This window comes from Zootoca vivipara, chromosome 4 (genome assembly GCF_965207765.1).
Source record: "Zootoca vivipara chromosome 4, rZooViv2.hap1.1, whole genome shotgun sequence".
Lineage (NCBI taxonomy): Eukaryota > Metazoa > Chordata > Lepidosauria > Squamata > Lacertidae > Zootoca > Zootoca vivipara.
This window is the reverse complement of record NC_142587.1, coordinates 103,230,965-103,243,889: the sequence shown is the minus strand read 5'-3', so window position 1 is coordinate 103,243,889 and position 12,925 is coordinate 103,230,965. Positions and strand designations below refer to the sequence as shown.

General features: G+C 58.7%; 1 protein-coding gene across 2 annotated transcripts in view; it reads right to left on the bottom strand.

Annotated features, from left to right (window-relative positions):
* The window catches only part of DNHD1 (dynein heavy chain domain 1), a 44,980-nt gene that overhangs the window by 12,579 nt on the left and 19,476 nt on the right, over positions 1-12,925 (bottom strand). For both annotated transcript variants that reach the window (XM_088668892.1, XM_088668893.1), the window contains exons 13-26: positions 10,111-10,236; positions 8,812-9,088; positions 8,591-8,718; positions 8,238-8,436; positions 7,599-7,690; positions 7,218-7,434; positions 6,930-7,055; positions 6,686-6,783; positions 3,531-6,570; positions 3,196-3,340; positions 2,733-2,928; positions 2,365-2,653; positions 528-2,256; positions 228-436 (exon numbers count right to left, since the gene is read on the bottom strand). In XM_088668892.1, coding sequence (XP_088525018.1) covers positions 228-436; positions 528-2,256; positions 2,365-2,653; positions 2,733-2,928; positions 3,196-3,340; positions 3,531-6,570; positions 6,686-6,783; positions 6,930-7,055; positions 7,218-7,434; positions 7,599-7,690; positions 8,238-8,436; positions 8,591-8,718; positions 8,812-9,088; positions 10,111-10,236 — 6,871 coding nt within the window. The remainder of the gene's footprint in view (positions 1-227; positions 437-527; positions 2,257-2,364; positions 2,654-2,732; positions 2,929-3,195; positions 3,341-3,530; positions 6,571-6,685; positions 6,784-6,929; positions 7,056-7,217; positions 7,435-7,598; positions 7,691-8,237; positions 8,437-8,590; positions 8,719-8,811; positions 9,089-10,110; positions 10,237-12,925) is intronic.

Genomic DNA, 12,925 nt, shown 5'->3' with positions numbered 1-12,925 from the left:
CCCAGGTCAGAGCTTGGGGGGTGGGGTGTGCATCATGGAGACGGAGATTGGGACGCTGCCATCACCAAGACCAAGGAGAGTGGGGAACAAGTGGGCAAGCAAGCAGGGAGGGGGGGATGGTGGCATCTTGGGCACACGGGGGGCACAGGGCTGTTTGCTGTTGCTGGAGGGACAGGAGGGAGTGCCCTTCCTCCCCAACTCCCAGCTGCTGCTTCAGTGGCACCCACCTCGAGGGAGCTTGATTGAAATCTTCTGGTGGTACATGAAGTGCTTGGAGGCCACTGCCACCAAGGACTCGTGGCTCCATGGCTGATAGACCTCCAGGCTGCTGAGCACTTGGGCCAGGGCTGTGGCTGTGATGGGTGGCAGTGCCAAGGAGACAGCACCCCCCAGGAGCAGCACCACGTGCAGGTTGGCACGCACAAACTGGAAGAATCTGCAAGGAAAGCCAGAAGGCGGGACCTGAGCCCTGAGCCAAGTCGTCCCTTGCCAACCCCCTGGGCCAAGGGCCTGCCCCAGCCCCACACCTTTGCAGAATGAGCTCTTCCCGCATGTTGCGCTTGATGTTCTGGTTCTCCTGCAGCATGGCCTGGATGACAGAAATGGTGTCTTCTGTGCTGTAGAGGCCAGGGCACGTGCCCTCAGCCATGAGGGCCAGCAGCAGGTGCAGGTTGGCCAGGCTTATGCCAGGGTGGACCAGCAGCAGCACTCGCTTGCCCATGATGCCTGCCTGCCAACTGGCCAATCGCAGCAAGGCCAGGGCCCCGGCCTCATCCTCTTTGGCATGTATCTCCATGAGCAGCGAGGCGGTGGCACGAGCAGCCAGAGCCACCAGGGTCCTCCGCCCCGTGCAGCGGGCAAAGGAGACAATGGCCCCATGCCGGTCAGAGCCGCTGAAGAGCCGGCTCAGGCGCACTATGTGCTTCAGCCCCTCCGAGCACAGCAGGAAGTTGGGGGGCAGCAGGGGCTTCAGCTGCTTCTCCAGGGTCTTCCAGAGCTTCTCTTGGTAAGGGTTGTGGGTGTTGGGGCTGTAGGAGTCGGGGCCCAGGTCCTTGCTGAAGACGACGTCCCGGATTGCCTCGCCTGGCTGCAGCAGGAGGTGGGAGGGCAGCAGGGGGCCGGTGCTCTCCTTCTTGGGGGAGCCTTGGCGCCTGGCCTTGTGGGGATGGAGCCGGTTGGGGGGTGTCCGCTGCCGGTCACGTGGGGACCGGCCCTGGGAGGTAGGGGTCTGCTTCCTTGCACCTTCCTCTGCGGTTTCCGCCTCTGTGGTCTCGCCCTCTACCTCCAAAGCAGCCGGGCCTTCTCCAGGGTCTGGGCGGTCCAAGGCCAGTGGTGCCGCCTGCTCCACTGGGTCCCAGGGGTCAGGGCAGCCCATCTCACCACTCCAAGGGAAGAGGGGCTTCCCTTCTTCGGACTCCTCCTCCGCTGCACATTCTGCATCAAGGCTGTCGCTGAAGGTCCTGCTGGGCAGCTGGAAGGTGATGCCGGCTCTGCTGGGCAGGTGGGGGTCCTGGTCCCTGGGGGGGCTGGAGGACCAGGTCCTCTGCGCAATCCGTATGACATTGTGCTTGGCACAGAAGACGGTTATGGCGACATCCATCAGCATCTGCTCGCAGCGCTCCCGCTGCCGTTTCCCCTGCAGTGGGTCACAGAACACGCACAGGCACTCGTGCATCCAGAGGCGGACGACCAGTCGGGTGCTGAGAAGCGCAGTATAGCCCGCCCCCATGTTCATCTTGGTCAACCCCGAGGCGCGCCGGCTGGACGCCACCTTGAAGCTCTGTTCCTCCAGGGGGCTGCTGAGGTGGATGCCTGGCCGGGGCCGTAGCAGGAAGAGGCCCTTGAAGACCTTCTGGATGTCGTGCAGCGAGAAGTGGAAGAGGCAGCAGGCGGGAGAGGGCGGGAACAAGCTCTTGGCTGTCTCGTAGGCATTGACGGTGGCCCTGACCAGTGCAAAGGCCAAGTCGTTTTGCCGGGTCAGCAGGGGGAACTTCTCCAGCCAGCACAGAACAGGGTCCACATATAGGCCCAGCAGGGATTCTCGTGTCATGAGCGGCAACACCACCGTGCTGAAGAGCCTGCCAAAGCGAGGGCAGAGGGGCAGGGCACCTGTCATGGGCACGGAGAGCGTGCCAAAGCAGTTGAAGCCGGTGGCTGGGCAGTGCTGCACCTCCAGGGTCTCTCCGTGGTAGAACTGCTGGTAGCTCAGAGCCTGGCGCAGGGACTCCACCACAGGACTTGAGCCCCGGGCTGAATCTGGACAGGAGGAGGAGGAGGAGGACCATAAGAGCTATGGCAAAACCCCTCGCAGCCTCCCCACGGTGCAGGGAGAGGGTGTTCTCCTCCCCAGCCCCCTTGGCTCACCCACAAAGGCCAGGTGCAGGTCCTCCACCAGGAAGAGGCAGCGTCCCTTGGCGGCTGCCCCCCGCACAGGCTTGACCTTGTCTCGCGCCAGGCTGAGGAAGCGCTTGTGCAGCAGGTGGCGCAGGTGGGCTGGCCTAAGGGCAGGGGTGAGGCAGACCCGGTGGTAGCTGTGGTTTGGTTGCACCAGCATCTCGGCAAAGGAGGACTTCCCGCAGCCCGGCTCCCCAACCAGCAGGACTGGGCGCTCGGTGCTCAGGAGCAGGTCCACCACAAAGAGCGCCCGCTCATGCTGAGGAGGGGAGGAAGGCAAGTCAGAACACACATGGGCTCCCCAGCCAGAGATCACCCCCTCAAGGGGCTGGCCCTACCTGAGGCTGCAGGACAGAGAAGGTGACTGGAAGGACATTGACACGGTTGGATAGGTAGCACCCATTAAAGGAGTCCAGGGTGCCATCCACCACCAGGGGGTAGAGGTCGAAGGCGGAAGGCCCAGTGGGGAGCTTGATGGAGAGCTGGCTCCTGTGCAGGGCCTGGCGGGCAAAGTGCTCAAAGAGAGGCCAGTGCCTGGAGGAAGACAAAGGGCAGGGGAAGGACTCTTTGAAGCCCCCAAGACCAAAATGTTGCTCCACCCACTGGCCTGGCTCACACCCTGCCTGTTGTTCAGCATCACCAATATAACAGAACCATATAACAGAATGTCTTTCCATACACTTATGGCATTTCCAAAGGCAGCTCCTTCCCTGGCTCTCCCCTGCCCCCCGCCCCGGCCATGATAAACATCTCCCTCCTTAGGTCCCCCCCCCACCTTGTGAGACAAAGAGTCCAGCGTACCTGGGGTGTAGGTGGCCTCCGAAGCCCCAGATGTAGGCAAACACAAAGATGCTCTGCATTAGCAAGTGGTGGTGGGCAGGGACGGTGTCGTCCAGGCTGCGGGACAAGGAGGCAGTGTGGCTGTCCAAGGCGGCGCCCTTGGCGTCTGTGGGAAAAGGCACTCCATGCTCAAGAGAGCCAGGGCAAGGAGCCTCTCCCCCACTAAACCCACAAAGGGCAGAGGGATGCAGCCCAGGAGCAGGCCTGCCAGGAAGAGGCTCCTTCCCCCCCACCCTGTGGTCTCAACATGCCCCCAGGTGCTCCCTCTGCCCGCCCCCCCCCCGGGGGTCACTTACCTGTCGGCTCCTGAGCAGGAGCCTCCTCCTGCTTGACCCGGTGCTTGACCCGGTCCCGGCGCAAGTGTTGCTCCAGCAGGGCATGGAGGAGCCTCATGAAGGTGGTTGTCTCCTGGACGCCCTGGGCCACCGGGTCCTGGGGGTGGGTGTGGGGGAGCAGCACCGAGCAGCAGTGCTCCCGCAGGAAGGCCAGCGTGGAGGGGAAGAGCTCCTCGGCCAGGCTGCGCAGCATGGCCAGGCTCTCCTGGGTCAGGCTGTACGTGCGGTACACAGGGGCCAGGCCCGAGGCCAGCAGTCCCCGCCACAGGCTGGCCCCCCCGCAGTACAGCAGGGAGTAGTGGGTGCAGACGGAGGGGGGCACGTTGGAGGTGTTGGGCATCTCAAAGAGGAACTTGACATTCTCGGGGATCTTCAGCTTCTGCCCATTAGGCAGGCTGAGGGAAGGCCTGGCACTGAACAGGGAGGAGATGGGCTCCAGCCACTCTGCGCAGGCTGCCCCATCCAGGACCAGCCACTGCTGGGAGCTCCCCTCGCCAGTCCTGCGTGCCAGGGCGGAGGTGGCTGCTCTCTGCAGAACCCGGGAGAGGACCCCATCCTGCCATATGCTGCCCTCCAGGCTCCCCACAAACTCAGCCACACTCAGGCAGTTTGGCCACAGGCAGACGGTGCTGGTTGGCTGGAAGAGGCTGCTGGGGCTGGCCTCGGCCGTGTGGGCCCCTGGGGCAGCATCGCTGGCTGCCAGCCGGCTCAGGGCCTTGGCCAGGGTGCGCCACATGGTGGTCTTGCCGCCCCCCGCAGGCCCCAGCAGAAGGACCCCCGGGGCCCTCTGCAGGGCCTGGAAGAGCTGGCCAGCTAGGTTCAGGAGCTCCTGCTCGGGGTGGAGCTTGTCCTCGTGCAGCTGGGCCACCAAGGCACTCTGGAGGCGGTAGGGCATCCGCAACTCAAAAGCCTGCAGGGGGGCTCCGGGAAAGACCTCGCGCAGCAGGTCCCGTGTGTTCTGGAGTCGGGGGCACCCAGGGCCGCTGAGCAGCGAGGAGAGGCTCAGCGCTTTGACCATGGCCGGCTGTTCCTCCAGGCCCTGGAAGAATGCAGTCCTGCCGGAAGGCCGGGACTTGAGCATCAGGGAGTCCTGCCCAGCCGGAGGGCTGAACAGGATGCTGACCGCCACCCGGACCACCTCCCGGACGAGGCTGCAGCGGCCCAGGTGGGGTTTGGGGTTCAGCTCCCCCTCTAGGCGCAGAAAGTGGTTCAGCTTCTCTGCGAGACAGGTAGCCTCCCGGAAGCCAGCGGCCAGCAGGGCAACCTCTGCCAGCTGGGTGAGGTCAGGGGGCAACATGGCCAGGGGGCGCATGGCCAGGCACAGGGGCTCTGGGAGGCGCTCCAGGGTGATGACGCAGCCATAGGTCTCCCGCACCCGCAGCAGCCGCCCCCCAAAGAGGATGTTGCCCAGGACCCGGGGCTGGTAGGGCTCGGCCTCATCGGTGCCCAGCTCCAGCACTGGGATGGCCGGCTGCAGCTCACCCTCCGAGCTCCCAGAGCTAGAATGGGAGCTCTGGCTAGAATGGGGGGAGCCAGCCGAGGACACCCCGGCAGTGGCTCCACGGCCCCCTTGCAGGCTCAGGCACATCCGCTGCAGGTCCACCAAGCGCTGGCTGAAGGCGGAGAGAACCGCTGTCTCCAACCGCTCAGCCGCCTCCAGAAGCAGCAGAGCCCCAGCATGCACCGCCCCACAAAGGTAGCGCGAGAGGCAGCCCACAGACATCTGCAGGGTGCAATGCAGGGTGACCAGCTGGCGACCTAGAGCCTCAGCCAGGCCCTGCACCGTGTGAGACTTGCCCACGTCCGGGTGGCCCAGCAGGCCTCCGCAGCGGAAGTCGTCCAGCGCCAAGAGCAGCCCCAGGAAGGTCTTGTCCAGCGAGGGGCTCCCCAGGAGGTGCAGGCAAGGCCCCAGGTACTCGTAGTCATAGCGAAAGCGGCGGTCCAGGGCTTCTGCCCAGCAGCCAGGGGGGCTGCTCACCCAGGGGCTGCCAGGGGGGAGCCCCGCCACATGGCCGCACTCGGGACTCAGGGCCACGTGGTACTTGAGGAGCCGGGCCCACTCAAAGGCTTGCGGGGAGCTCACCTGGCACTTGAGCAGCTGGGCAAAGGTGTCTCGCTGCTGGACCGTCAGGGTGAGCAGCACCTCCAGCAGCGGACCCAGCTGCTCACTGCCGGGCCTGCCGGGCTGCAGGTTGCGGAAGTTGCGGACGTAGTGGGCCAGGGCTTCCAGCTTCAGCTTGAGCTTGAGCTCCAGCTCTGGCTGGCAGGATTGTTTGGAGAGGGCCTCCTCCAGGGTGGCACGCCACAGGGCCTCCTCCGCTAGCACCACACATTGGTTGGGGAAGTTGCGACCCAGCGTGGCCCAGCCTTCCACCAACATGTGGAGGGGCAGATCGGTGGGGCCAGGGCGATGCTTGAAGGCCACATCCAGCTGCGGGCGCAGCGCCAGGCGCTGGGCCACACACTGCTGCATCTGCTGAAAGACCGTCTCTTTCATGCGCTGCTCCAGGGCGCAGAGCCACTGGGTGGCCTTCCGGCTGAGGCAAACTATGCTGCACAGCTCCAGCCGCTCCCCCTGGTCCCCAATCAGGCCCGTGACCTGCACCACCGGCAGCTCGGCTGACAAGGTGCCACGGTTGTGGGTAGCAGAGGGCACGATGAGCGCCAGCTGGCGCACTCCGGGGAAACAGCGCTGGGCCCAGGCTGAGGCCTCTGCTGGCTCAGAGGCTGTGGCCAGCAGGCTGATCAGCTCCTCGTTGCTGAGGAAGAAGAGGCGGGGGAAGCCCATGCGTGTGCCCTCCAGCACGTAGTCCAAGGCCCGGATGATGGTCTGCAGGTCTCTGGAGCCGTCCACAAAGGCTTCTTGCAAGGCACCCCCGACAAAGCGGCTCTCGCGGCAGGAGCCATAGGGGGGCTTCACACTGGACAGCACCAGCGGGTCGTTGCAGGTCACCTGTATGAACTCTCGGAAGTGGGTGTCTACCCGCTGGAAGCGCAACTCCTGCATGGAAGGGCAAGGGGGGAAGAATGGGCTGCAGCAAGGTGCAAGGACACCCGAAGGGAAGAAGGCAACCAAGAGAGGTTTGTGGGCTAAAAGAGGGCCGCCTGCAACTCACCAGCTCAGAGCTGGGGAGACTGATGTCCATCTCGTAGAGAACAATGTTCAAGAAGACCCATTTCTGCTGGAAATTGACCCAGGCCTCGAGGAGGGATTCTGAGGTGCATAGTGGAGATGAGGAAAGGGGAGACTCTTTGCTGCAAAGCACCACCTCCCTCATGGCCAAGCTGGCCCAGAGCTATGGCTCCCTCCCACCCCCAAAAAGAGGGCTGCAGCAGAACTGCCCTGCCCCAGCTCCTCACCAAAGGAACGCAGGAGGGACGCCCAGCTCTCAGCCTCCAGCAGGATGTCGGAGGAGAACGGGGAGAGGATGATGTTCTGGAGAGTCAAGAGGCTGTGCTCCACCATCGCCTTCAGCTCTGCAGTATCTGAGGCCGAGACCAGAGGATGAGGGCTGGGCAGGGAGAGGAGGCAGAGCCCACCTTTGCCCATGCCACACAGGCGTGAGGAGCCACCTTCAGAGGACTCTCTCTGCTCAGGTCACAGCTCCCCAAGTGAGGAGCCCTTCCCTTTGCACTCTGGGGCTTCACCTGACAAAATGTAAGTGCCGCTGTCCTTAGAGATATATTCCAGCTTGGGTTGGCGGTGCCGTGCAGCAGCTGGCCGGCGAAAGCGCTCAGGCTGTGGCTCCTTGTGGGGAACGTTGAGGATGAAATTGACGAGGCGGAACTGCTTCTCGGCCCAGGACCTCTCCAGGCGGAAAAGGGTATCCCTGGCGTAATGGCGGCTCTTCTCCAAAGCATAGACCTGGGGATCAAGGAAGGTCACAGCCCCCCAGGAGGAAGGGGTGGGGTGGTGCCAGGCTGGGCCCTGGCCTTCTCCTGCTCTTCCTGCCCTTCACACAGGCACAAGGAGCCTCCTTTTCTCCAGGGGCCCCGGCTTCTGCTAATCTGCCATGCCAAGCTACTCACCCTGAAAATGGAGTCACTGTGCTCCAGGAGCGGGTAGGAAAGGAGCTGCCCCAGTGTGAACTGCATGTTGAGGGGGCACTTGACGCCCATCGCTGAGAGAGAGAGAGAGAGACAGACAGACAGACAGACAGAGAGGGCAACTGAGGAGATGGGCTGTCTCCGAGTCCTCAGAGGAGGCTTCTTCCCCGCCTGCTCACTTCTTGACCCCCACTGCTCCCACCATGGAAAGAGAGGAGGAGGAAGCACTTTGACCCATGGGCGTACCCAGGATCAAAGCTAGGGGGGGCACACCAGTCACGCCCCCATGTATGCAAATGAGGTGCCACAGAGCATTGTGGGGCAGCACTTTCTGTGCTGTGCTCGCTGTGACTTGAAGGAGTGTGGGCTGAAGTTAGCCCAGGTCCAGGTCCAGGTTTCCTTCAACGGAGGCAGCTTTGCTGCTGCTGCCGCTGCCATTTCCCTTCAGCCAAGCAGGCTGAGGCGGAGCACAGCAGGCAGCGTCCCTGCCTGTCCTCTCCAGCTGCCCTGCTTCTAGGGGGGCAGCTGCCCTCCCTGCCCCATGCTGGGTACGCCCATGCTTTGACCTCCAGGGCAGGGGCCAAGTTGCTTGCTGCCTCATGTCTAACGCCAGGGTCTCACCAGCAAATATCTCTTTCCAGCAGCTGAGCTTGAGAAAGTGGCTGCCCAGTTTCAGGAGGATAGGGAGGTACTTCTGCAAATTGGCAATGGCACGCAGGCAGGCTTGCAGCACCTGGTTTGGGCTGGGCAGGCAGTGCTCCAGGCTGATCACCTCCTTTTGCCACTCTTCGGTCTTCTCCACGGCCAAAGCGGTGTTGAACTGGGGGGGGGGGCGGAAGAGAGGAGAGGAGGCTTACTTGGGCAGCCTCACAGAGGTTGCCTGCTGGGGGAGAGGGAGGGACTGAGGTTTGGGACCCCAAAAGTGGGTCTCATTGGGCAGGGAGAGGCCAGCCTAGCCCCCTCTGTTTCCTTACCTTGACAAATGCCAGACACTTCCACTCAGTAATCTGCTCAGTGATGATGCGGAAAAGCTGCCAGATGCGAGTGTGGATCTCGATGACCCCCTGCTTCCCAGTGATGAATGTGACGTCCATGCAATCCCCTGAGGGGGCAGCAAAAGACGGCAGCGGGGTTCACGCCCAGCTCAGAAGAAGAGAGCTCCCTCCTTGCAAGGCAAGGACACCCTGCAGCTCACCTGTCAGGATCCGCTGGGAACGGCAGAGGTCAGTGATGCGCACCACCGTGGCCTGGAAGGACTGGCCGAGAGTGCGCAGCTCCTCTTCCATGGCCCGGGGGTTCTGGGAGGGGTCCTGGAAATGCCCCAATGTCACAACAGTCAGCAGTTCCTGCAGCTCCAGGGTCGCTTTCCGGAGGGAGCTACTGAGCTCAGCGATGATGCTGAGGCGCCGTGAGAAAATGAAGTCCGAGACCTCCCGCTGCTGGTACACAAAGGCATCCCAGGTGTCCAGGAGCTGCAAGAGCCAAGGCTGAGGGTCACCTCATCCGAGAAGAACCCGCAAAGCCCAAAGGGCTGCTCTCCATCTCGAGCACAGACCAAGCCTGCCCCATGCTTATCTCTGGACACAAACGCTATAGGGAGGAAAAGGTGCGCTGGAGGTGGTCTGCCCAACATCAAACAAATGCAACATGCTAGAAATTCCCAGAGGGACCCCCTTTTCCACAGGGCCATTGTGTGTGTGGGGGGGATACTGGGTGCCCATAGTTCTTTAGTGCAGGGGGCATGCTATCATCCTCCCGTCCCAAATATGCCAAGTGGTCTTGAGATGGATACTTAAATCAGTGAGACATAGAATCCTAGAGTTGGAAGAGACCACAAGGGCCATCCAGTCCAACCCCCTGCCAAGCAGGAAACGCCATCAAAGCATTCCTGACAGACGGTATTAGCTACCTCTTCGAGTTTGGTGTCATCTGCAAATTGGATGAGCATCCTCTCAATTCCTTCATCCAAGTCATTGATAAAAGACATTGAACAACAATGGGCCCAGGACAGAACCCTGCAGCCGCCCCCCCCCCCCCGGTCACTTTTTCCCAGGATGAGGAGGCACCATTAAGGAGCCTGGACTTTGAAGTCATCTTATTTTACTTGTTATTTGTATTATATTTACTGTTTTTAATTAGGTTTTGTAATTTTGGATTATGCAGAATGCTTTATCTGAGTGGATGTAGCAACCAAGTAATTTCGTTGTTCCCGCAAGGGGACAATGACAATAAAGATATCTTATCTTATCCTATTCTTTGGGTTTGGTGAGTCAACCAGCTACAAATCCCCCCAAAAGTTACCTCGTTCAACCTTCATTTTACCAGGTTCCTTGCAAGAATATCATTGAAACGTGAAGGATGCCCAAGATCAGGTGATGCTACTCCTGACGCAGTGTCAGCCTCCAGCTTGGCACATCATTTTGCCCCACCAATGTTTTCTTTTCCACTCACCACCAAAATCCTTCCCTATTGACCCTGCAACTGGGTCTCTCACCGAGTTTTCCAGGCTCTCTTCGCTGGGCGTAAGAGGGCGGAAGCATTGCTGGATGACCTCATTGAGGGCCCGCACGTAGTCAACATATTCCTGCAGCTCTGCCATCTGGCCCTGGTACTGCTCCAGCTGCGCAGGAAGAAGCACAAGTCAAGCAGGGGGGTTGCTGCTGCTCCAGAGAGCCCCAGGTGGGCATCACCAGCCCTCAAGCCCCGGCTGTACCACGCAGCTCCTGGGGTCCATCCCAACCCACGGCCCTGTCCTCTGCAGATGTGATTAGAATGCCCAGGCTCCTTGCACAACATTGGTTTTCCAGGCAGGAGCACGGAGAACCTGGAATCCATAGCTGGCGGCAGAAACATGGGAGGGTGGAAACAGAGAGGCGGATACAAGACGCAAATCTTTGCTTCCTGGCCATCACCCCTGGATCCCTCCTCATATATTGGACAGGGCTCCCTGGCAACTCAGGCTACTAAGGGGGGCCCAACCTTGAAGCCACCCATAGAAGAACCCAGCCCCCTCCTTTCTCCAGCCAGACCTCCCACAAGCAGCCTCCTTCTTGCAGCAAAAGCTTCCTGGAAAGATACAAGAGCTACTGGACTTTCCCCGTTAGTCCCACCCCAGGCTCACAGGAGCAGTCTCAAGGCTTCAGAGGCTCTGAGCACGGAATTCTCTTGAATTGTGAAATATGCTCAGAAACATACTGGGAGCCAGAAAAGATCCTTTAGGACCGTTTAATAATAAAGTTGCAAGAGAGCACAAGAGCCATCCAGTCCAACCCCCTGCCAAGCAGAAAATACCATCAGAGCATTCCTGACAGATGGCTGTCAAGCCTCCGCTTAAAGACCTCCCAAGAAGGAGACTCCACCAAACTCCTTGGCAGCAAATTCCACTGTCAAACAGCTTTTACTGTCAGGAAGTTCTTCCTAATGTTTAGGTGGAATCTTCTTTCTTGTAGCTTGAAACTATGTCCACTTCTCTGGAGCAGCAGAAAACAATCTTTCACCCTCTTCTATATGACATCCTTTCATATATTTGAACATGGCTATCATATCACCCCTTAACCTTCTCTTCTCCAAGCTAAACATACCCAGCTCCCTAAGCCGTTCCTCATAAGGCATCATTTCCAGGCCTTTGACCATTTTGGTTGCCCTCTTCTGGACACGTTCCAGCTTGTCAGTATCCTTCTTGAACTGTGGTGCCCAGAACTGGACACAGTACTCCAGGTGAGGTCTGACCAGAGCACAATACAGAGGTACTATTACTTCCCTTGATCTAGATGCTATACTCCTACTGATGCAGCCCAGAATTGCATTGGCTTTTTTAGCTGCTGCATCACACTGCTGACTCGTGTCAAGTTTGTGGTCTACCAAGACTCCTAGATCCTTTTCACATGTACTGCTCTCAAGCCAGGTGTCACCCATCCTGTATTTGTGCCTTTCATTTTTTTTTGCCCAAGTGTAGTACTTTACATTTCTCCCTGTTAAAATTCATCTTGTTTGCTTTGGCCCAGTTCTCTAATCTGTTACGGTCATTTTGAAGTGTGACCCTGTCTTCTAAAATGTCTGATCCTCTTGTTGCTTCTCCCACTTTCTGGACAGTGAAGTTGTCTGCAAGGGCAGTGAGGAATCTGTTTGACCTTATGCTCTTGGCTGAGTTTGACATCCAACAAATATCAGGATAGTTCAAATCCCCCATTATTTCTATCTCACTTCCTTTTGAATGCTTGGTCATCTGTTCCAGGAAGGCTTCATCTGTGTCCTCAGTTTGGCTTGGGGATCTATAGTAAACTCCCACAATGAGATCACTGTTATTTTTCTCTCCCTTAATTTTGACCCAGATACTCTCAATATGGCTTTGAAGTTTTAAATCCTGGATCTCTTCACAGGTATACACATCTCTGATATATAATGCCACCCCTCCTCCTTTCCTGTTTGGTCTATTTCTCTGAAATAGATTGTATCCCTCTATTACTACATTCCAATCATGAGACTCATCCCACCAGGTTTCAGTGATGCCTATTATGTCGTACGGTATTTAGTTTGCTGTACCAAGAGCTCAAGTTCATCTTGTTTATTTCCCATGCTCTGTGCATTAGTATACAGACACTGAAGACCATTAATCATTCCCCCATGTCTCTTATTTAAGGATTTTTTCCTCCCACCACCAAGCCTGCATGCTGTTTGCTCCATTTGGTCCTTGACATTCGGATGATCATCTTCAGCACTTGGTAGACTCCTACCTTCAGGACCACTGTCTCCCTCCCCCACATAAGTCAGTTTAAAGCCCTCTTGATGAGGTTTTTGAGTTTCATGGCAAAAACATTCCTCCCAACCCTTGTGAGGTGCAGCCCATCACTTGCCAGAAGTCCATCTTCAATAAACTGCAGACTGTGATCTAAGAATCCAAACCGTTCCTTCTTGCACCATTTGCGAAGCCAGTTGTTCACTTCCCCTATTTTTCCCTCTCTCCCGTCGTTCAACTGGGAGGACAGATGAGATGACAATTTGTGCATTTAATTGCTTCAACTTCCTGCCCAGAGCCTCCTAATCACTTTTGATCTTCTGGAGGCTATGGCTTGCAGTGTCATTGGTTCCCACATGCACCAAAAGGAAGGGGTACTTGTCGGTGGGTTTTATGATTCCTTCCAGCCGTTCTGTTACATCTTGGATCTTGACCCCAGGGAGACAGCACACCTCTCGAGACATCTTGTCAGGCCCACAGATCACTGCTTCTGTACCCCTCAGTAGGGAATCCCCTATCACCACTACACGCCTCTTCATAGGCTTGGTCGGGATTCTTCCATGTGCTGTCCCTT